At 44.1% G+C, this 24967-nt stretch overlaps 2 protein-coding genes across 9 annotated transcripts in view; both read left to right on the top strand.

Annotated features, from left to right (window-relative positions):
* PIAS2 (protein inhibitor of activated STAT 2) overlaps positions 1-24967 on the top strand; it is an 81165-nt gene that overhangs the window by 15545 nt on the left and 40653 nt on the right. For all 8 annotated transcript variants that reach the window (XM_087958667.1, XM_087958669.1, XM_087958666.1 and 5 more), the window contains exons 3-12: positions 1999-2083; positions 4615-4665; positions 4772-4862; positions 6368-6502; positions 6758-6863; positions 7410-7483; positions 8145-8305; positions 10159-10292; positions 12513-12696; positions 14726-14865. In XM_087958667.1, coding sequence (XP_087814793.1) covers positions 1999-2083; positions 4615-4665; positions 4772-4862; positions 6368-6502; positions 6758-6863; positions 7410-7483; positions 8145-8305; positions 10159-10292; positions 12513-12696; positions 14726-14865 — 1161 coding nt within the window. The remainder of the gene's footprint in view (positions 1-1998; positions 2084-4614; positions 4666-4771; positions 4863-6367; positions 6503-6757; positions 6864-7409; positions 7484-8144; positions 8306-10158; positions 10293-12512; positions 12697-14725; positions 14866-24967) is intronic.
* LOC148132615 (uncharacterized) lies at positions 14882-22989 on the top strand. The gene has a single exon (XM_087958684.1). The coding sequence runs from the start codon at positions 16152-16154 to the stop codon at positions 17493-17495; it is 1344 nt and encodes a 447-aa protein (XP_087814810.1). The 5' UTR covers positions 14882-16151; the 3' UTR covers positions 17496-22989.

Raw genomic sequence — 24967 nt, forward strand, 5'->3', positions numbered from 1 at the left:
CCATTGAGGCTTGGTGATGTTAATTCATTTAATTAGCTCTCTTTTCGGAGGGTTTTTTTTTTTGGTCTGATTTTTTTTTGGGGGGTGGGGAGAATCTCATTCCCCAGTGGCCTATCCATGATCAGCTAGGTTTCAGTTTCACTTCTGAGAGAAGACAGACGCAAACCAGAAATTAAGTTCTTTTTTGTTACCATGTCCATTTTTTCCTCATAACAGTCTCAGCCCTTCCTTGCTTTTCCTTATTTATTGGGGTTTTGGGGGGGGCATTTTTCACAAGCCTCAGCTCATTTCTGAGTTTTCTGACAGAGTTCCTACCACTATGTATTCTTTTGCTACGTTCTCATCTGCCCATCTCCTATATAAAGCTTTTTTTCTCTGCCCAGTACAATCATTAAAGAATTATGTCGGTCATTAAATGGAGCATCAGGTGTGTCAAGCTACTAGTTATAGCCTGTAGGCCTCAACTTGCTTCCCATTCAGCCTCCCACCCTATGCTCCTCAGGAGTTCCCCATGCCTCAGCCTGCTCCCAAGATGGCCACCCAGCCATGCAAAGGAGCCTAAAGAAGCTACCACCCAAGGCCCACAGGCTGTAACTCCTCTCTGGGTGCTGATAGCTTATTTAGGCTCCCTTGCATGGCCAAGTGGCCGGTCTGGGAATCCTGAAGGACGGAGGGAGGCCTTAAGGTCCTGTGATGGCTGGGTGGCAAATAGTGATAGCACTTAGACTTATATACTGCTTCCCAGTACTTTACAGCCCTCTCTAAGCAGTTTACAGAGTCAGCTTCTTGCCCCCAGCAATCTGGGTCCTCGTTCTACCAACCTCTGGAAGGATGGAAGGCTGAGTCAACCTTGAGCCTGGTGAGATTTGAACTGCCAAATCGCAGGCAGCCGGCAGGCAGCCGAAGTAGCCTGCAGTACTGCATTCTAACCACACCATGGCTCAAAATACCTATCCTCCATCTGCCAGTTGCTTCTTTTGATCAAGTTTGGGCTTCCGTGCCTGGCTGAATAGTCAACTTGGGAGCAGGCTAAGACCTGAGGAACCTCGAAAAATGGGGAGTAGAGTAGTGGGTTCCTCGGGGATAGGGGAGGCCCGGAGGAGGCAAGCCTGGGCCTGTGTTAGTCCTCCAAGGCCCTTCCCCACTTTCGACACACCTGATGCTCCTCTTAATGGCCCACATAATTCTTTAATGATTGTACTGGGGAGAGCAGGAATGGCAGGTCGTTAGGTGAGAAGCCAAGGACTGTCACAACATGCGACTACGGTTACGGTTGTATCTTGTACAACCAGCTGTACACCTTTTTTCTTTCCTATGTTTTGGCTCCTATCTCTGATTTTCCTTCCCACCATATTCTTCTTCCTTAGCTTTGGATCATCTCTCCCACATCTCTTCTTTCACTTAGTGTGCTCCCTGCCTTTGACCTGCTATCTGCTGCTTGTTCACTTTTATTTATCTAATCCTGGCCAGCAAAACCTTCAGTCCAGAGTTATCAGGATATAAATGTTCAGGGAAATTGAGGAAACACATTCTAGAAATTAATTTTGAAATTTAGCATAGTTCTGAATGTGCTGATTATATGGTTGGAAAGCAAGTGTATATAAGATATGTCATTCAAAGCCCTTATACTTAAGTAGGTATATAGCATTCTGTATCTGGATGTGTTTTAAATATTTATTATCAATGTAGTTTCTTAGCCATCTGTAAGGAGAGAACATTTTTCTTGGTTAATACTGCTTGCAACTTATCACTCCTCTGTTATGATTACTTTAAAGTTGTGAACTTAACAATTTCCTGAAGAATGTAAATACAACGGTTTTGGGAAAGGATAGAAGTGTATGAGTTTTAGAGCTTTCTCAATACACAGGTGATATTTATGCGTTGAAGCTTTACTCTGTGCATTGATAATTCCTTGTAAGGTTCGACATGTTTTTGTATCAATAAGAAAAGATTTCCTGTATTCAGCTCAAAAGATCTTTTCTCTCTCTTTCTCTTTAGTACAGAGCAGTATTCAGAGATTCCAGGAGAAGTTCTTTATTTTTGCTTTAACACCCCAACAAGTCAGAGAAATCTGCATTTCCAGGTAATAGCAGAAAGCTTGGACTGAATTTTCCTATGCACAATTTCGTATCATGAAAAACTACCTTAGACATTTTATCTCCCAATCCTTGCTGGGTATTAGGCATTTTGTGAATTCTCTCAAAGCAAAATGATTGCTTCCTTGTGCTTATTTTTTTATATACAATGCCTGTTCTTTAGTTATAGAATATTTATTATATGAATGCAAACTGAACCGTAAATTGGATTAGTAGGCCATTTAATATTTTGTTCTGTACGATATCTGAAACTCCATTTATATATATATATATATATATATATATATATATATATATATATATATATATATATATATATATATATATATATATATATATATATATGCACACACACACACACACACACACACACACACATACATATACATATGTTAAGTTTTCGCGGATACATGTTTGGCTTTGTTGGGTATTCTCCCACGTCATTGTAGTTGTTCTTTTAAAGTTGTAGCAACGTTTCAGCAGAATCTCATCTGTCATCATCAGGCTTCTGTATAGTGTTCATCTGCAGAAGCCTGATGATGGCAGATGAGATTCTGCCGAAACGTTGCTACAACTTTAAAAGCACAACTACAATGACGTGGGAAAATACCCAAACAAAGCTGAATAACATATATACACTGTTTGCTGGGACATATACCTATAAAAATGATATATACATATTGAAATAAAATCAAAATTAACCATTAATTTATAACAATTCTCATACATGTCCAAGAAAACAGACTTTGACACATCAAAAGAGTGAACAGTATCAACACAGCAAAGCTAAACTCTAGGGGCAATTATTTACAAAAAAAAAATCAGGTTTTTCATTACGGTTTCAGAGATTCACACTGATGGAAGTATCAGTCTTTGTTGAAAACCTCTAAGCTCACAGTATTTCTTTTATACTGTTTTAAGGCCTTTTCCTCACTACAACTTGGATTGCCCTAGAACCTCTGGAACTATTGGTTCTTCAGCAACATTTTGCAAGCTTCCAATTAATATGGCCCCTTCCTTGTTTTAATTTTATTTGTTCCTGTCTTTCAGCTCTGCTTTATTCTTTCATTTTATATTTTTATTTATCCTCATTGGTGTTTCTTGCTTTTTGCCAGTGGGCATTTTTACGCCTTCCAATGGAGTTTATGGCCTTGAGTTTCTGTAAATGGGTAACACATGACAATAAATTCACTCTACATATAGGCATCCTCTCTGTTTGAGCTATTCAGAAAGGGGTATGTTGCTTATTAAGGCTAGACAACAAAAGCAGGATTCATCCATATGTCCCCCGGCCTAAATGGGGGTGGGATGGGGGTAAGAGTTTTTGAAATTGTATGGAGAACATCTCAAGAAACAAGCATGCAAAACGGGAGACAGTGCCAAGATTTCTCATACACTGCACTGACCACAATGAATAGTGGTTTAGGTAAGAGACCCCTATATTCTTACAGGCCAGTTTTTAAATCTAATTTTCTTCCAATACTGCGGCCTGACTTTTTGTACCTACACCACAAGTATACATCCAGTTTGGGCCACAAGAAAGGACTTAATTGCAAACTTGTAGTAGGTAATTTCCGAGCAATCCTAGTGAACTGATGAAAGCATTCTGCTCCAGTTTCAATAGACCTAATCAAAAAAGGAGGAGGGAATGGTGGTCATCGTCACTGAATATTTTGATGGGTTGTTTTTGGGCCAACTTAGCCACTGCTGAAATAGAACCAATAGACAAGAATATTTGTAGCTCAGGGTTGAACTGTGAGGATCCTTGGTGCTCTCTGAGCTTGATAGGGTTTTTTTTGCAGACATTTCATTACCACCCTTTAAACCTGACAATCAGATCTTTTGGTTCCTGAATGTTTTACTCGGGAACGTCAGAAAGAAGGTTTGATGCAAAAGTGAAGCCTAATAAAGGAGAATATTTGTGGCTCAGGGGTGCCCTGAGGGGTCCTTGGTGTTCTCTGAGCTTGCTTGTTTTCTTGCAGATGTTTCATTACCCTAAAGAAACATCACCAATGCTAAAGTTAGCACTGATGATGTTACCTAGTTAAGGTAATAAAACATTTGCAAGAAAACAAGCAAGCTCAGAGAGCAGCAAGGACCCCTGGAAGTGAATCCTACATCTCCGAACAGTCGCACTTAGCTTGCATCTTCAGTCCCATATGCAACTGATAAGGCCACGATGAGTAACAGTCTTATCACAGTTAGTCATGAAGTCCTTAGGCTGCAGTTGCCCATGGCTTTCAAATACGACAGGCTAATGTTTAAAATGTCATTCATCCTCTGAGACTTCATACCTCTGAACAAACCTGTCAACTTTCTTCAACATTTATTTCTGCCACTGGGGAAGCTGGTTGTATGTTGTCCGAAAACAACAAGCCATGTGGGGAGAAAACTGCCTTTGTAAATGCATCTTTATTGAAGCGGTGGATCCTAACACTGGCCGAAGCAAGTTCGTGTTGAAAGAGGGAGGTCAGAAAAATCAGCTCTGTCTAAACCGTTTCTATTTCCCTTGCTACAGGGACTTTTTGCCCGGAGGCAGAAGAGATTACACAGTGCAGGTTCAATTGAGGTGACTTCCGACTTTCTTACGATAACGTATCCATAGTGCCTTCTTTTAACTAGAATGAATGGTAACTTAAATGCATGGACTGAACAGATTTTTCTTTTGCAAATAGACTGTGCCTAGCAGAAACAAGCTGCCCTCAAGAGGATAACTACCCCAATAGTTTATGCATAAAAGTGAACGGGAAGCTCTTTCCGTTGCCGGTATGGTTACTAAGTTATTTTGATGTATTTATTATTTTTATGTGTATGGATGCCCACCTCAAATTCATGACTGAGTGACTCACCATGTTAAATAGAAAATACAAAAATATTTTTAAAAAATCAAATGTTTGCAATTCTTCTGCCTGAAACTGAACTTTGTTTTGTCTTTGTACTTAAATCTCCTGGATGTAACATCATACAGCAATAGCCCTTAGACTTATATACTGCTTACAGTGCTTTACAGCCCTTCTCGAAGAGGTTTACAGAGTGAGCATATTGCCCTCAACTATCTGGGTCCTCATTTTTCCCACCTTGGAAGGATGGAAGGCTGAGTCAACCTTGAGCCTGGTGAGAACTGAACTGCCAAATTGCAGACAGCCGGCAGTCAGCAGAAGTAGCCTGCAGTACTGCACTCTGACCACTGCGCCACCATGGCCCATATAGACCGGGGGTGACCAACACGCATCTTTAACACCTGTGGACTTCAACTGGCTGGGGAATTCTAGGGTCTTAAAGTTGTCAAGGTTGGATATCCTGATGTAGATTGTCCGCTGGAATATTATGGTCTGTTCTGAAGACAGTTAATACAAGAACAATTCTGGGAACAGACAGAAAAGAAAGAAAAAAAGAATCCTACGATTACAAGTAGTCCTCAACTTACAACAGTTCATTTAGTCCATTTGAAGTTATAACACTGAAAAATGTGACTTATCACCATTGTTCACACTTACAACCATTGCAGCATCACCAGGGTCAAATGATCAAAATTCAGATGCTTGGCAGCTGACTCATATTTATGACGGTTGCAGGGTCCTGGGGTCACGTGATCCCCTTTGGCGACCTGACAAGCAAAGTCAATTTGGAAGCCAGATTCACTTAACATCCGTGTTGTTAACAACTGCAGCGATGCACTTAACAACATCATAAAATGGGATAAAATTCACTTAACATCTGTCTCACTTAGCAAGAGAAATTTGGGGCTCAATTATGGACATAAGTCGAGGACTACCTGTATTTGCAAAAAATAAGTGAATGCCTTTTCTCTAATTATCTTTGCATTTCTTGTTCTGGTTTTCCTTTTCTACACAAGAAGAGAAGGGCTAGAAAGAGATATTTCCAGGGCTGCCTATAACCTGTGATGGTAATGTTTGAAATAACCTTGTAACTCCAGATGTGGCATTTTTACTGTCCCTGAATTAAATCATAAGAACCGCAGCCCTTACTTATGTGGGAATGAGCTCCAGGGGAATACATTCACTCAGTTTTGTACCAAATACCTCAAAAGAACTAAGCACACACTTAATGCTTCTGCAGGCATCAATTGAACCTTTTCATAATTTTAGATGAATGTACTACACCCCCTATTCCATGTTGGGGGAAATACAAGGACAAAAGAGCATTAGATAACATTTGCTGCCTTGAGTTATTTATAAAAATAATAAAGGCATGCTAAAAATAAATCCCTGAAGGAAAATATATGATGGGGGAAATGCCGTGTTTTTCAGGGATATGCACCTCCACCTAAAAATGGAATTGAACAGAAGAGGCCTGGACGTCCCTTGAACATTACATCATTAGTTAGACTTTCCTCTGCGGTGCCAAACCAGATTTCTATATCCTGGACATCTGAAATTGGAAAGGTAAGCTGTAAGATGTTTTCCCCCCCCTTTAAGTGACTGTGCTCCTTTCTGTACCTGCTACAGACCAGTGTTTCTCAACTTTGGCAATTTTAAGATGTGTGGACTTCAATTCCCAGAAAGCTTTGCTGGGAATTGAAATCCAACCACCTTAAAGTTGCCAAGGTTGAGAAACATTGCTGTAGATTAAAGTTGAGTGTATTAATTCTTCACTACAGAGTAGAACTCACTGATTCTTTTATGATTTCCCCCCTGTAGAATTACTCAATGTCTGTGTATCTCGTGCGCCAGCTGACTTCAGCAATGTTGCTACAGAGACTAAAATTGAAGGGTATTCGGAATCCTGATCATTCTCGGGCACTAAGTGAGTAAAGCGGTTCTTGCATGCATATGGAAGCTGTTATTGGGCTCCAGTTTTTTCCAGCAAATGTACTCCAATGAAAGTGGCTGGGTAGTTCCTTACCAAAGTATTCTTGGGAGTTCCACATAAATGTAAACATTTCTGTTACTGTCTTAACAAGGTTGTAGCCGGAATAAAATGATGTCTTTTGTTTTAGAGAAAGCTGAGAAGAGATGAACATAAAACAGACTAAAAAGTTTTCAGTCAACCTTTAAAATGCAAAGAGATTAACTTTATATAGATAATTTTCAGTTTACGATCATAAACTGAGCCCCAAATTTCCATTGCTAACCTATTTCCCCTCCAGATGAATTAATTGTACGCTGGGAGGCAAGCATTTGTATGGTGAGGTTTTTCAAAAGTTATACCACGGAGCTTCATTGTTTTTTTTAAAAAACATGTCCGATTTTCTAATGATAAGCAGGTAAAGCAGAACTTTTATTAGGCACTGTATTTAATATGACAGTCATTCTGCATTTTTAATACTTCTCTCTTTTTTCCCACTGAAAGTTAAAGAAAAACTCACTGCTGATCCAGATAGTGAAATTGCTACAACCAGCCTGCGAGTATCACTGATGTGTCCTGTAAGTAAAACTAAGGAGAAAGTCCTCTTGACTTTTCTCTCTCTCTCTTTTTTTTTGGATTAAGCTTTTATGGGGAAAATAAAAACACATTAACAATGGATTGCTCTGCTTCCAGTTTTATGTAGAACGTTATCTGGAATGTATACTTTCTGCTTGGAATTCAAAGCTTCCTACAATAAAAGAAATAAATAGGTTGACAACCCCCCCACCTTCTTTGTGGCAGCCCCTCAAATATTAAAAGACTTCTATCATGCCATCCCTTGTCCTTCTTTTCATTAAACCAGACATACCCAATTCCTGCAACCGTCCATAGTATTTTTTAGCCTCTAGGCCCCTAATCATCTTTGTTGCTCTTCTCTGCACTCTTCCCATTTGGTCTTAATTATCACTACAAATATATATGGACTGGGTGTGGAATTCTGAGAGTTGGAGTCCACCCTTCTTAAAGTTGCCAAGATGGAAAAAAAACATTTCTCCAGTTAAATTAGACGCGTTCGTGCAGTAGCAGGACCTCCATTGTGGGGAATGCCCTAATTTAGATCCTTGCATTTGGGAGGGATTTGACCATATGTCCAAAACGAGGGCCTTTCCGTTTCATTTCCTGAGAATGGAATTTCTTTCTCTTCCTCCCTGTTCTCTTCCTCCCCGATTGGGTCTCCAGCTGGGGAAAATGAGGCTGACCATCCCCTGCCGTGCCGGCACTTGTACTCACCTGCAGTGCTTTGATGCCGCTCTCTATCTTCAAATGAATGAGAAGAAGCCGACCTGGATCTGTCCCGTGTGCGACAAGAAAGCGACATACGAGAATCTCATCCTGGATGGGTAAGAACCCAGATAGAGGGCTTCCTCCCAAGCCCGTGGGGTGGAGTTTTATATGGCTGCTCGTGTAATCATTGTCTTCTTCGGATTACAAAAAGCAGTTGAGCCACAGTACTAATATTTCCCGCATATGTTAAATGAAAGACAGTTTTAAATATAAGGCAGGGTTGTATTTGTTTTTAAAAAAAGGAAAAGTAGACAGGTGGGAAAATGCACACAAAAAGTAATCCTTGCTTCCCTATCTGTTCCTGATTCCTTTTAATAACTCTGTAAGGTGCAGCGAACATATATATCCATGTTCATTTGTTGTTGTTGTTAGTCATGAAGTCGTATCCGACCCATTGCGACCCCATGGACAACGTTCCTCTAGGCCTTCCTGTCCTCCACCATCCTCCAGAGTCCATTTAAGCCAGTGGTCCTCAAACTTGGCAACTTTAAGACTTGTGGACTTCAACTCCCAGAATTCTTCAGCCAGCTGGCTGAGAAATTCTGGGAGTTGAAGTCCACAAGTCTTAAAGTTGCCAAGTTTGAAGACTTCTGATTTAAGCTCATGCCGACTGCTTCGGTGACTCCATCCAGCCACCTCCTTCTCTGATGTCCCCTTCTCTTTTTTGGCCCTCAATCGTTCCCAGCATTAGGCTCTTCTCCAGTGAGTCCCCTTCCTTCTCATTAGGTGGCCAAAGTATTTGAGTTTCACCTTCAGGATCTGGCCTTCTAAAGAACAGTCAGGGTTGATCTCCTCTAGGAGTCGAGCAGCTGATGGAGAGTGGGAGTATGGCTCCGGTAGGTGTGGGAGAAACTGGGGAAGGGCACAGTCCAGCTGGGCATTCAGAGGAAGACCCAGGTCCACCCTCTCTTCATCCTAGGGCATGCAAAGAGGAACAGAGAATGGAGCAACGGGGGTTACGGGGGAGAAAAGGGCCCTGATTCCTTTCATTAGCTGCAGCTGGGAAATCAGGATTTTAAAAAGGGCTTTTGTGCACAGGATCTTGCTGGAAGTGTGAATTATCTTTGTCAAGTCTTATCTGGGTTCTGGATCCTCTCAACTGTGTGTGTTTCGTTATCTTTTGAAGTCTTCAATCCCTTATCCTGGCCTGTCTCGTTAATTGCTGCAGCGTGGTTTGTGTTGGTTTTTATTTATAATTTATATGTACTTTGGGTTCGGACTGAATTTCTTCCCTTTAAAAACTTCTTGGGAGAGTTGTTTCTCCAGCCGATGATAACTGGACATTGGGGGCCAATTTGGAGGAATTAAAGGGACTTTACCTACTTTTGTGACTTTGTTGTTTTTGTGCCACATCCCAGGTCATCGCATATATACTATGTACTATATACTATATATATAGTCTTCAACCATTTACAACCATTCGTTTAGTGACCATTTGAAGTTGCAACAGTACCAAAAAAAGTGACTTACAACACACTTTATCACACTTTATCACTGATTCAGCATCTTCATGTCACATGATCAAAATTTGGGCACTTGGTCATTGGCTCCTATTTATCCTATTCATGTGATCACCTTTTGCAACCTCCTGACAAGCAGCAGGGAAGCCAGATTCACTTAACAACCGTGTGACTAACGTAACAACTGCAATGATTCATTTAATAACAGCGGCAAGAAAAGTTGTGAAATGGGGCAAAATTCCCTTCACAACTGTCTTGCTTAGAAACAGAAATGTTGGGCTCAGTTGTCACAAGTTGTCACCTGTATAGTGTGTGTGTGTGTAGCTTACTAGTAGTTCATGTGAATAATAACCGTTGGATATGGGAAGGATGCTCCAGGATGTTACCGAGGAAAATATCTGAATGATTAATGGAATCACGCCGGTCATGTTTAATGTGTTGTTTTCTAGGCTCTTTATGGAAATTTTGAATGAATGTTCAGATGTTGATGAGATCAAGTTCCAGGAGGACGGTTCCTGGTGCCCTATGAGGCCCAAGAAGGAGCCTTTGAAAGTCGTAAGTCCACAGTGCCCCAAAATAGAAAGTAAGTAACTTGTAGGGATTTGGGTTTTTGGGTGGGGCTGGGAAGTTATTCTGCTGATCTGGGTTGAACTTGGTTGGCTCTTTTGAAAGACAGACCTTAACACACCCTTCCTGGAGCACAGCCTGGTTAACAGAGGCAGAGGTAGAAGGGAATGCCGCAGGTGGGCCTTTAGGTTTGAAATGGGCTGCTGGCTGAGGCAAGTGGCTGCAGCCCTGAATATTATAATATATTAAGAGAGGAACTGCTGTCTTAACTTAAAAAAGCTTACTCCCTACTGGTGGGTAGAGAAGGTCTCCCCGAGTTCCTTGCTATTTCAGGTGTTTTTATTTATTTATTTATTTCCTGCCTTTACAAACATCTCAAGGTGGCAAACATATCTAACACATCTTCTTCCTCCTGTTTTCTCCACAACAACCTGCGAAATGGGTTGGACTGAGAGGGATTGGTCCAAGGTCACCCAGCTAGCTTTCATGCCTAAAGTGGGACTAGAACTCACAGTCTCCTGGTGATTGGCCCAAAGTCTCCCAGCTGGCTTTCATGCCTAAGGTGGGACTAGAATTCACATTCTCCTAGGGATTGGTCAAAGTCACCCAGCTGACTTTCATGTTTAAGACGGGACTAGAACTCACAGTCTCCTGCTTTTAGCCTGGCGCCTTAACTCCTAGACCAAACTGGCTGCTATTTTCACTCTTTCTACTGACATCTGTTCTAAAGTCCACAAACGCTCCTTTCACTATTTTTTTTATTAATTAAATATATTTTAAAAAGGAACAGGGAAAGTACATCTGTACAAAATAATGTTTGCACTACAGCAAAGTTTGAAATAACAGTACGATGATGGAAACTCTTTATTTTCTGGATGACTACAGAATTTTAAATCTCTTAACATAATGGTGCCCAACTGTGTCCCATAATGGAACAGAGTTTGATTAATTCTGGTGAGGAAAAAGTAGCAAAAGTTTGACCGAGTAAAAGCAACACTTTTTGCACCTCAAGAAGAAACTTCTGCTGTTCTTGATGCTCTCTGAGCATGGTGGTTGCTTTTTCGCAGACATTTTATTACCCAACTAGGTAACATTATCAATACTAGAAGGGAATGGGGGTTCTCTGTTATTCTTAGTGGGACTACCATAAGTGCTGTATGCACAAATATTTCTTTCCCTTCTTTAATAAACTCCACCTGCTTGTAATGCTTTCAGCCCTCTCCCTCAACCCCTGGAGAGCAGCCTTCTCAAATGAAGGGAAGTGGCTAAGAGTACAGATTCTGTTCTGACTTCATGGCAAATAAATAACCCCACACAACTTCAATTCAAAGCAATCTGAAGAAAGACAAATGAGACAGGAAAACTGGATGCCTGTCAAAGGGAAGGGTGTTCCATTGAAAGTAGTCTTCCTCTTCCACCAGTTTCCCCAAGACAGGTAAATTGGTCCTTAATCCTCATTCCTGATCCGTTATCCTTTCTCACAAGGCAGCTATTTCCACTTTTCCTTTAAAGAGAAATGTGGAAGAGCAGTGTTGTTTTAACCACAACTGTAAAAGATGACATCACTGCAAAGCATCTCAGTGTTAGCAATAGCACTGAAACTTATATACTGCTTTACAGCCTTCTCTAAGCAGCTGTAAAGTGGTATATAAGAGCTTTTGCTCTGTGTGTTTACAGCAGGCCCCCCCCAAACTTGGCAACTTTAAGGCTTGTGGACTTCAACTCCCAGAATTCTCCAGCCAGCTATGCTAAAGAATTCCTCAGCCAGCTATTCTCAGCCAACCAGCTATGCTGGGATTCTGGGAGTTGAAGTCCACAAGCCTTAAAGTTGCCAAGTTTGGAGACCTCTGGTTTACAGAGTCAGCCTATTGCCCCCTGTCAGAACTGCAAGGCTTTCATATAATTGTGCCCAACTGTGTCCCATGATGGAAGTGGATAGGATTAATTTTAGTGAGGAAAAAGTAGCAAGTTAAAACAATAAACAATGTTTGCACCTCAACTTTGCTAGTACTGTGGGTTTTTGATGCTTTCAGAGCTTGGTCGTTTTCTTGCGGACATTTCATTATCCAGCTAGGTAACGTTATCAGTACTAGAAGGGAGTGGGGTTTGCTCTCTGTTTATATACCCAGTGGCTTGTTCTGTTAGTGTTGGTGGGTCCTCATTTGACTGACCTCAGAAGGAACGGAAGGCTGAATCAACCCAGTTGAATTACAACTGCTGTCTTTTCTCTCTTCAGTCCTGCACTCTCCAGGTTCTGCCATGGTCAGTAAGCAGGGCTCGACCCCCACTGGCGAAGTCAGCAAGAAGAAAGTGGACGTCATCGATCTCACCGTAGAAAGTTCGTCTGACGAAGAGGAGGACGCCCCGCCCAAACGGAAATGCATATACATGTCGGACACACAAGCGAGTCCCACGAAAGGGTTGGTTCATTTTCCTCTTTGTAGGGCTACCCTCGGCATTGGATTGGATGATTTGGGTTGGATCATAGAGGTCAGGAAGGCTCCCTGGCTTTTGAACCCCTTTCTCAACATCCTGTGGAACGTTTTCATGAGCTTTCCCGTGAAGATAATTTATCATTTTCATTTTCTAAATTTTCAGCTTAGAAAACAAGTTTAGCCAGACGAGAGCCTAAGAGGCCATTGTCACAACTGATAATCCAGTTTGGATCAAGCTTCTTAATTTACCAATAGTTTTGGTCGGCAGAATGGTGCAGCAGGCCGCCCAGGCTGAAAATGAGGTGTGTGTGGGGGGCTGCTACCAGGCCCTCTCGCCCCCTTTTGGCTAGCAGAGTGCTGCAGGAGGTGTCTGTTACACACACACACACACACACACACACACACACTTTTTCCCCTTCCCCCTTCCCCTGGCCAGCCCGCAGAAGACAAATGCAATGCGGATCTGGCCCTTAAAGAAATCCAGTTTGACACCCCTGTTCTAAAGGGAGACCAAGCTGAAGCTGTGCAAAGAGGATGCTGTTAGCTTTCCATCCTCAGATCTCTTCTGACATTGGCAGTTGCCTGCCTTTTTGCAAGCCCTTCATCCTTCCACAAGGATGTCCTTGTGTTTTGCTTTATCCCACGCTTACATTTCTTTCCATAGCTCAGCAGTGGTTTTACTCTAAAATTAGCCACTTCTAAGAAAACCCTCATGGCTCTGAGACCTTAGAAGATCCTGTGGCACTGGTTTTCCAGGAAACGGGGTTTGGTTTCATGGCTTTTATTACTCATAAAGGAGAATATTTGTAGCTCAGGATTGAAATGAGAAGTCCTTGGTGCTCTCTGAGCCTGATTGTTTCCTTGCAGATGTTTCACTACGCAGACTAGGTAACATCATCCGTGCTAGTCATTATTTATTAGTCATTTAGTAAAGGCATCTTTTTCTTAAATTATAGCTTTGCATTTTTAAAATATATTGATAGTTAATTGTGGCATTAATACCATAATTATTAATTATTTTAATTATGGCAGTATAGAAGAGGGATTAATAAAATCATTATTGGGGACTTCTTTTGTTTAACAGATACAAATTCAAAATGACAAATGTATACATTTTCTCATGCTTTGGTGTGATACTGTACGGGTAGTCCTCAACTTACAACCACAGTTGAGCCCAAAATTTCTGTTGCAGAGCGAGACATTTGTTAAGTGTGTTTTGCCCCATTTTATGACCTTACTTGCCACAGTTGTTAAGTGAATCCCCGCCTTTGTTAAGTTAGTCACATGGTTGTTAAATGAATCTGACTTCCCCATTGACTTTGCTTGTCAGAAGGTCGCCCAAGGGGATCACGTGACCTCAGGTCACTGCTACCGTCACAAATATGGGTCAATTGCCAAGCATCCAAATTTTGATCATGTGACGCTGCGAAGGTTATTAAGTGTAAAAAATGGTCATAAGTCATTTTGATCAGTGCTGTTGTGTCTTTGAATGGTCACTAAATGGACTGTTGTAAGTCAAGGACTCCCTGTACTGTAGTGCAGAGTTCCCCAACTTTTCTGGGTTGTCTGCCTGGGGAGGGGGAAGAGAGGCAGGTGCCTTTATGTGCGCATATGGGCGCACGATCGGGGCTGCACACGCACAAAGCAAGCGCCGGCACGAGCATCCAGGCAATGCTAGTGCCTGCATGATGCTAGCACAAGTGAGGGGGTGTGGTCACAGCAAAACTAGCGGCATGCGACATTTGTGTGAGTTAGGGGGTGTGCTCGCAGCGATGCCAACGCCCGTGCAATGTGAGTGCAGGGTCATGCGGGCACCTATGCACACTGGCCAGCCATTCATGCAGCCCAGTGGCCAACAGACCAATGGCCTAGAAGTGGCCCTCAGCCCAGAGTTTGGGGACCTCTGCTCTAGTGAGCTGACGGACAATAAGGTCACTGTTACGTGGTAGATTACATCTCTTTCTGGTTACTTCTGGTTTATTTTAATGTTTCACCTGCTTTTTTCCCCAACCAGCGTCCTTGTGTATCAGCCGGCAGCCGTACGAGTGCCAGGAGTCAGCACGGTGGATTCTACGGCCATCGCCCCATCATTAACAGACTACTCTGTACCCTTCCACCATCCACCAATATCAAGCATTTCGTCTGACTTGCCTGGTAGTACATTTTTAGTTTTTTGGGTTTTTTTAACTGATTGAGATTGTGGCTAGAATGACTAACAGAATAGCAGAGTTGGAAGGGACCTTGGAGGTCTTCTGATCCAACCCCCCTGGCTCAAGCGCAAGACCCTATGAAAGTAAGATGTTGACGAAAACGTCTTTCTTCTCTAGTGAGCTGTTCTGAGCACCCAAGCCAGGGTAATGCTTCCGTCTGCTGCTTGATAGGCTGAGCAAAGTTCTGAAGACCTGCCTCCTTGACCCTTGTCCCCAGTTGTAGCTGAGCCTGTCTTTTGACCTAGACGTGTTCTTTGGCTAGGATTCTTGGAACGCTACTCATTTCACCGGTTTTGAATTGTCTACGGTGAGAATGCAGCCCCTCAGGGCATTTTGCAATCCCTTTCCAGCCTTGAAAGGTTTTTTTGTTAAAAACTCGGACAACCTACACTGTTTTTTTCCAGCTGGCTGTTGGTTGCAACAGGCCCTTAACAGCGGGCCGTAGCGGTGCGAAGAGCAGGAGCTTGATTCTGCCACTAAAGCCTCTTACGGCCAGAGGCGACATATCAATAACTGTCCTGAACAAGAAGCACGTTGGCACGATTCCACTACTCAGCGCAACTTTTCTGAGCTCCTTAAAATTCTTTTAGCTCATGCCAAGTCCTCCCTTAACTGCCGACGCCATTTTGGTACTCTGATTTTCGTGCCGAGACTTGTAACAGCCAGCGTCATTTTGGATTTAAATTTCACGCCGAGGATTTTGACAGCCGGCACCATTTTGCATCGACCGAAACCTTCCATTGAGACAAGAGATTCCTTTACTATTTTCCCTTAATATTGAGGCTTTTCACAGCCGGCCTCTTATTCCAAAAAGTCCTCCAAGGCAGCAGAGAAGGATGAGAAAAGGGGCCAAAAGGCACTGGAGAAACAGCTGGAGAAGAGTCTTCGAGAGGCTGAAAAAAACAGGGAATCAGCTTCTCCAGTAGCTGCGATACCTTCTCCCTGCCCCCTTCCAGCCCCTCCTCTGGACCTAACGGTCTCTAACAGGGGCAGAGACAACCTGAGAACCCAGTTTGGTCACCAAGGGGAGCACCTGAGACCTTCGTTCCTCAGGCCCCAGACCCAGTCATCAGCAACGCAGTTGATCCAATTTTCCCTGTTTCTGTGTCGCCAACAGGGCAAGTGGCTCACCAAACTAAGAGACCCAGGTTAGCGCCTGAGGCTACCTTCACCCCAACTGCAGTGGGGCTCCATGCAGAGGAATTCCTACCTCAGGACATTCCCCCATCTATGAGGTTTTGGATATTGGAGGCAATCAGACGTGGCATTGCCGCGGGGGTACAACAGATCTGCCAGGCGAAGTATCGGATGTCAGCCCCTCTTCAACACCAGGGGCAATCTCAGTCCATTCAACACAGGGTGGACCTCTGTGATTTCCAGGCACCACCCCAAGCCATGCACCCGAGGGCAAATCTTCCCGAATTTCAGATGCCTCCTTACCCCATGCAATTCATGGGAGAACCTTCAGAAGGCCAAGATCCTGACTCTCCAGTGTCATCCGAGGACACTGATTCCTCTCCATTGGAGACAGAGGGCCAGCTAGACAAGGAAGGGCTAGCTCCAGACCAGCCAACATTTACAGGACTGTTCTGCCCTCATCTTTTTGAGACCTTGTTGTTCAAGGCCAAAAAACCACATCCCTTGACATCCCTGCGACTTACTTCAGAGCCATCCTTGACCTCGGGGGAGTCGGATGGCTTAATTTTCTCTCAACCAATTGCAGAGGGGGAGGTCATCCCGGTTCCTAAGATGTTCATGGATATGGTCCAACGACAGTGGACCTTCCCGGGCACCTATCCCAGCCCTACTGGCTATGATAGAAAATGTTATAATTTAGCTCCTGACCTGGCAGGGTTGCTTCAGACTCCCGTAGTAGATGAACCAGTGGTGGCCCTAGCAGCTTCCTCCACTGTCCCCAGCAAGGTGGAGGATGCTTTGAAACCGGAGGAAAAGGGGGCAGAACTAGCACTCTGTAGGGCGCACCAGGCAAATGCCTGGGCCATTAAGGCAGCCACAGCCGCGTCCTTTTTCACCCAAACCTCCCTAAAGTGGCTACGCCACCTGCAGGATTCCATTCCGGCCACTAACATTAGGGCACACCAAGACATCACAAAACTAGTGGCGGCCATGGAATTTTCTGCTGATGCAACTCTGAATGCGGTAAAATTCTCATCCAGAGCCATAGCTTCCCAAGTCACAGCCCGTCGTCTGCTATGGCTCTGCCATTGGCAGGTAGATACTAAATGTAAGTTAAAGCTGGCAACCGCTCCCTTTGATGGGAACAAATTGTTTGGGTCCACCTTGGATCAGGTCCTGGTGGAGGCACAGGACAGGAGGAAGATATTACCTTCCCGTTCTCGGCGGTTCGACTACCGCTCCACCCAGTCCTTTCGGAGGGCTTCCTTTCGATCCTCCGACCAAGGAAACAATTTCCAAAGATCCCAAAGGTCCTTTGATTTCCGTCAGGGACAACAATCCGATAGAGCGGGTTTCCAAGACAGGAAAAGGCGAGGAGCCCAAGCTAAGAGTTCCGTTCATGGCGCTGGGAGTAAATCCTTTCATCGCTCCAAATGACCACCAAACCGACCGATTGGAGGCTGGTTGACCCTTTTTGCCAACCAGTGGGACATGACCACCTCAGACACTTGGATCCGAGAGACCATAAGATCAGGTCTCTCTCTAGAGTTTCTCTCCACACCTCCGAATTTCTTTATGCAATGCCCTGTCTCAAGGGACCTCACAAGGAGGGCCCTCATGGAGACCCCGATCTATCAGTTGCTGGACATCAGTGCCATGCATCCCAGTGGATCAACATGGGCAGGGGCTCTATTCTCACCTCTTTGTGGTTCCAAAGAGTTTGGAGGGGTGGAGGGCGATTCTAGACCTAAAGCGTCTGAACCGCTTTCTAGTCCACGAGAACGTTCAAGTTGAGCTCCCTGCAATCCATCCTCTTGAGCATCAGGCAGAGAGACGTCTTGACCTCAGTGGACCTGATCGAAGAGTACCTGCACATTCCTATCAGACCTATGCGCAGAAGATTCCTGCGATTTTGTTACTCCAACCACCATTCCAAATACAGGACCCTGCCATTCAGCCTGGCGTCGGCCCCCTGAACCTTTAAGATTTTGACAGCCTTAGCGATGTATCTCAGGAGCATGCTGGTTCACCTGCAATGTTACTTAGTTGACATTTTGATACAATCCATGTCTCACCTGCAGGCAGAGATAGATCTACAAACCACACTCCGAGTACTTTGGGACCATGGCTTCTTGGTCAACCTGGTCAAAAGCCATCTGATGCCTACAACTCGTCTTTTGCACCTGGGCGCCATAATAGACACAGTGACAGGCGAGGGTTTCCTCTCGCTGGACCGACAGGTCAGCACCAGGGATTTATCCAATTGCATTCGGACTCTTATACGAGTGTCCCTGGCCCAGTTATCTCAACTTCTGGGAAAGATGATTTCCTGTATTGCAATAGTCCCTTGGGTCCACTTCCAGTCCAGGATATTGCAATGGTTTCTGCTCCCATTCCAGAGATCCGGTAGGAACAATTCCATGGCCAAGGTCCTGGTCCCACCAAAAGTTCTTTTATGACTCCATTGGTGTACTTCCAGGAACATCACCACGGGCTGCCTCTTCAGAGAGCCATGCCGATTGACAATTACTACCGACACCAGCCTCTTCGGCTGGGGGGCTCATTGCCAGTCCCTAGAAGCCCAGGGTCTCTAGTCTCCGACAGAACGAACCTACAGCATCAATTGGCTGGAATTCAGGGCAGCTCATCTGGCCCACCGCAAGTTCCAGCATGAGATCCAGGGACAGCATGTCCTCCTTCTGACAGACAATGTGGCCACAAAGGCCCACATAAATCAACCGGGGGGGGGGGCACACATTCAAGGTTCCTTATGAGGGAGGCAGAAAGGCTTTGCCGCTGGGCAGAGAAACATCTTCACTCCCATTAAGGTGGAGCGTATCTCGAGACTCCAATATTCAGGCAGACTGGTTGAGCAGGGCCACTGTCGACCATTCTGAGTGGCGCCTGCATCTGAGCCTCTTCCGGGAGATGTTGGATTGTTTCAGCCAGCCGATCCTGGGTCTCCTTGCCTAGCCACTCAACGGCCAACTGCTGAGATTTTTCTTGAAGTTCCCGGCTCAGGGATCGGAGCTAGTCAACGCTCTCCGCTGCCCTTGGCCCCGGGGCCTCCTCTATGCCTCCCCCCCTCCCTCTGATAACCAAGGTAATCAGGAAACTGTTAGAGGAGAGGGCGAAAATTCATCTAGCACCATACTGGCTGAGACGTCTGTGGTTTGTGGATCTCATGGACCTCTCGATTGCTAACCCCTGGAAAATTTTGCTGGACAGAGTCTCCCTCAGCCAGGGGCCCATACAACATCCGGAGCCACAGTTGCTCCAACTGGCGCTTGAGTGGAGACTTCTGAAAGGTGAGGAATTCTCCAACAAGGTTATCAAAACTGTACAGGCCGGGAGACGTCCGCCCACTAACCGCATTAATAATGCCACTTGGAAGAATGTCTGGTGGTGTGACAAGACGAAGATAGACCCCACCTCAGCATCGGTGGTGAACATACTGGACTTTCTCCAAGAGTGATTGGACAAGGGCTCTCCCCAAATACGCTATGTAGGCAGGTGGCGGCCTTAGCCTCATTTCTCTCCCATGGTGATCCACAGTCTCTTACACATCATCCAAGTATGTACTTTCCTCTGATGGGCCACTAATTTAAGACCTCCAGTGGTCCATAGATACCACGCCTGGGATCTAAACAAGGTTGTCACAGCGCTCACCAAACCACCGTTTGAACCCTTGAGAACTACCAGCCTCCACCTTCTAACCTATAAGGTGGTTTCCTTGTGGCTATAACCTCCGCAAGGAGAATATCGGAGCTGGCCACCCTGTCGGTGAGGGAGGATCTTTGCGTCTTCCACTCTGATAAGGGTGGTTCTTCGCCTAGACCCGGCTTTCATACCCAAAGTCAATTCCTCTTTCCATCGGGCGCAGGAGTTGATTCTCCCCAACTTCTGCCCAAGGCTGGCTCATGCCTTAGAGAGGCAATGGCATTCCTTAGATGTGAGAAGGGCCCTCCGCATTTATATCAACAGGATTTGTTTCCCACAGAAAGATGGAGGCCCCCTTTGTCTCGTTCCAGCCCTCCGTCCTGGGGAGGAAAGTCACAGCTTCGACGGTGGGCAGATGGCTGCGGTCTACGATTGCAAAATCGTATGAACTACAGAACTTACCAGTGCCCAGAGGAATCACGGCGCGCTCCACCAGGGTGACAGAAGCCTCTATCGAAGAGGGCGGAGCTGGCGTCGCGATGATACGGCATACAATCTTGGAGGTCTGAGATCGCTGCCGATATCTTTGCTCCTGGACGGTCCTATCAGATCTAAACCATCCTGAAGAGACGGTGAAAGTGAAGAGCGCATCCTGTCGATCCCAGGGATACTGCAAAGTCCCTGGTAGATCCAGGAGAAGCTCTTCTTGCCAGCGGCAAAGAGGCAGCCATTAAAGCCGCTGAAGTTGGGACAGCTCCGAAACGGAAGAGAACAGAAAGAGAGAGTGTGCCGGTTTGGTGAGAACTTTTTCTTTATTCTAAGATCTGAAAGGACACCCAAAGGAAAAGAAAGAATCTGTAAAAGTTTTGACAGAAGTGATTAAGCAGTGATTTTAAACAGGAATGTCAAAGTAATGTTTTTGTTTTTTTTCTCATTGCTGGATTTTCTATATATGATCTTGTATTTTGAAACTGGACTGGTTTTTTCGTTTATATCTATTTTTTTCTTCTCCTTTTTGATTTTGTGATATTTTAGGCTAGAGGCTCCCTTTAGTTATTTCATTTTTTAAAAATATCTTTTTCTTTATTTTTATGAATTCTTATTATATCCTGCTCGGAAAAGGAGGGGGAAAGTGAGAGCAAAGAAACTTTGTAACACTGCCAACTAGAGGCTTGAAAATATTCCATTTCCCTGTGACCAGACAAAGCTGAGAAAGAAAGAACTGAGACTCTTTTTCAAGGACATTGCTATTTGATAAGATAGAGGGAAGAGCATGGGAGAGTATTATTGCAGGTGCTCTTCTGGGTTTCTATCAACAGCTGGAGTCTGGTGTTGAAACTTAGGGGGAAAAAAGGTGATAAGTCTTTGGAGAAGAGAGCTATAATAAGAGCCTTGGATAATTAAACAAAGTGCAGTGTGCCCTTTTTACTTTTTCTAAGTTGTGCTATCCCTCCTCACCAGCTTTATTGTATTTCTTTTTATCTTTTTTTTTAAATAACTATATGGGTTTTTGGCTTTGTTGGAGCTTGTCTTTGTTTTTCTTTTTTTCTTTGGAAGTCCAATCTCTACGTTTGCTTATTATTTTAAAGGAAAGCCTTAAAAGCCTTTTTTTTTCCTTTCCTGGTATTTTTGTTTTTTCATCTACCTTTCTGGTTTATTCTTATGTACTCTTTTTTCTATTTGAGACCTTTCAATTGGATTAAGGTGTTGAAGAACCTGAAGAATTTTTCCTTTTCCTTTTTTTTCTTTTTTTTTTTAAAGCCTTTTTTTTCCATCTAACTATTGATTGGATTAAGGTATACAAGAACCTGAAGAAATTTTGTCCTCCCTTCTTTTTTCTTTTTTTAAATTATTATTATTGGGCTTCTTTTTTCTACTATTTTTATTTTGAACTATAATTGGTTACTTCACAATTGGATTAAGGTTTAGAAGAACCTGAAGATTTTGAATTGCTTAAAATGAATAGGAAATTTACAGCTCCTGGTTCTTCAACTTCTACTTCTTCCTCTCCACCATCTGGAGGACAACGTTCAATACAGACAATGTTAAAGCAAGAAAAAAGAACAAGAAAAAGTGACTCTGCAGATGATTATGCAAGGAATTCAAAATATTCAAACAAGATCAGAGAATATTGAAAAGAGAATAGAGAACATCGAACAAAGAACAGAGAACATTGAACAGAGAACATTGAACAAAGAACAGGGAAAACCAATGAAAAAGTGGAGAACATCCAACAAATGATGTTGAAGTATGATGAGAGATTCCAAAAAATTGAAGAAGAAGATAAACAAAAAAAGAAGCCTCTATCGAAGAAATTTGTAGGGCAGCAATGTGGTCATCCCTCTTGCCCTTCATAAGGCCTTACAGACTGGACATCTTTGCCTCGGCAGAGGCTGCCTTTGGCAGACATGTCCTACAGCGAATTCACACGGTGAGGGAGTCTCCAAACCAGACAGAAACCCTCCTGTAGGACACACCAGCTTGGATATGTTCCTGGCCTAGATGACCAGAACAGCTCACTGGAGAAGGGGCGTTGGTTCTTACCCGATACACCGATTTTCTGGGAGCTGTGAAGAGCATCTAGCCCCACCCAAATGACCATCTGGGTCTGGGTCTGATCCTGGTCAAGAACAAAGAGCAACGGTGAAGGAAGAACAATGGTGTAACCTAACACTTGGACTTCGCCAACACTGGGGACAAGTGTCAAGGAGGCAGTTCCTCAGAACATTACCCTGGCCTGGGTGGTCTTCACAGCTCCCAGAGAATGGGCATGTCAGGTAAGAACCAACTTTTGTGGTATGTATATCAAGCAGAGATTGTCTGCCAGGTTTGGTGAGAACCTGTCCAGTTCATTTCCCTGCTGATTTCCAAAGTCCAGAATACAAACGCTGATGTGGTATTTGAGTCTAATGGGTAATTTTCTCCTAGCCTGCTTTGACTCCCTTTTCATGCATATGAAGTACATACAAATATATGAAGAACAGTTGCAGGAACTGGGCCTGGCTAGTCTAGGGAAGAGAAGGACCAGGGGAGACAGGATAGCAGCCTTCCAATATTTGAAGGGCTGCCACAGAGAGGAAGGGGTCAAGCTATTTTCCAAAGCACCTGTAGGCCAGACAAGGAATAATGGATGGAAACTGAACAAGGAGAGATTCAACCTGGAAATAAGGAGAAACTTTCTGACAGTGAGAACAATCAATCCATGGAACAGAAATTACCTTCAGAAGTTTTGGGATCTTCATCACTGGAAGCTTTCAAGAAGAGATCGGACTGCCATTTATTAGAAATGGTGTAGGGTCTCCTGCTTGGGCGTGGAGGCAGGGGGGTTGGACTAGATGACCTATAAGGTCCCTTCCAACTCTGATTATCTGTTGTTATGTTATGTTAAATGCTAACTAAGAGACTTCTTCAATTCCCAAGCTCTTTGCTGAGATGTATTGGCTACATTAATAAAACCTACAGGTAGTCCTTGACTTAAAATGGCACTGAAAAAAAAGACTTATGACTGTTTTTCACAGTTACGAGCTTTGCAACGTCCCCATAAACATGGGATCAGAATTCAGAATCTTAGCAACTGGTTCATATTTATGACCGTTGCAGAGTCCTAGGGTCATGTGATCCCCTTTTGCGACTTTCTGACAACGTCAGTGGGGAAGCCAGATTCACTTAACAACTGTGTGACTAACTTAACAACTGCAGCGATTCACCTAACAACTGTGGCAAGAAAGATCGCAAAATGGGACAAAGCTCACTTAACAACTATCTAGCTTAAGCAATGGAAGTTTTGAGATCAACCGTGGTCCTAAATCAAGGACAACCTGTAGTTTAGCCGGTCCAAGGTCACTCAGTGGGTGTCAGTGAGCCTCCTGTGCTGCGAAAGAGGCACCCAACGATGTCCGGCGCCGTCCTGCTCCACACGCTGGCTGCTCGGACTTGCCGGGCCCGGCACATAGAACAGGGCGATGCCGGATGTTGGAGAAGCCGAGCGGAGCCGAAGTGACCTCGGCTCGCGTTGTTTTCTGAACCCGCGAGCCTAGAGCCAGGGTGCTTTCATTGCACGGCGGAGCTTCTTGTCTCGGGAAAAACCGGGCGTCGTTGCTGCTCCCTGAGGGGAGGGTGATTCTGGGCTGCGCGATTGGGGGACTTCGTGGCTTTGGGTGGGTGGGTGGGAGTGAGGACAGACGGAGTCTGTGAAGTGGGGCTTGCCTGCCCTTGCTGGCTGCCTCTGCTTCCTTAGGGGCGGGAAGGGGCTCATCTGGACCAAGGGTGAGTCTCCCCCTCAGTTTCCCTTGAAGGATCTTCCGTCGCTTTTGCCTTCTCCCTACATCTCCGCTCAGGTGTCCGGCTGGGGCTGTCGGGAGTTGCTGCCGCCAGTGCGGCTCCGGTCCCAGCGTTGCCTTGGGAAGGATGGGGCAAAACCAGGAGCCGCTGAGCCTGAGCCTCTGGTGCCGCTGCTGCTGTTGCAAAGTGCTGCCGCGGCTCTTCCTTTTGCCTTTCCCTTCCCGAGGCGACGCGGGACTGGGGCCGCACCGGCTGTAGCGACTCCTGACTCAGGGGCCTCTGAGGGAGGGGAAGAGAGTGACTCCTGCCTCCCGCTGTCATCATCATCTTCTTCTTTTGGGTTAGTGAATCAATTAAACCTTTCATGATAATGAGATCGTTTCCCAAATTAATTATTTTTATTTTTGAAATTTACCAGTAGCTGCTGCATTTTCCACCCTCGGCTTATACTCGAGTCAATAAGTTTTCCCAGTTTTTTTGTGTAAAATTAGGTGCCTCGGCTTATATTCGGGTCGACTTATACTCGAGTATATACGGTATATCTCCTTTTTTCCCCAATTTTTTTATTTCAATCTACATATAACAACAATACATTAACAATGTGGCATCAATATATCATACATCTCTCATTGCATATATTCATCATAATTCATACATTCTTCAATATTTATTTTCAACTTTACTCTATCCAAATGCCTACCGCCATATCAATTAAACATACCTAGTAATTCCATTATTCAATTTTTCTCCGTTTCCATTTTGTTTTTTTAAATAAAAAATTCTCATTTGGCAAGCAGTATGGTTCCAGGTTTCACATCTCAATACAAACATGACCATAGTTACCTATTCATTTTATTTGTTTAATTTCATATTGCGTCATCCTTGTCATTATTAAATATTAAACTTATCCAATCCCAATTCAAGTTCTCACATCTTATTTTACAATATTATCTAAAATTCTCATCTCA

Source organism: Notechis scutatus, chromosome 2 (genome assembly GCF_049901735.1).
Source record: "Notechis scutatus isolate UNSWTSFEM ecotype Mainland chromosome 2, rNotScu1.2, whole genome shotgun sequence".
NCBI classification, from domain to species: Eukaryota; Metazoa; Chordata; class Lepidosauria; order Squamata; family Elapidae; genus Notechis; species Notechis scutatus.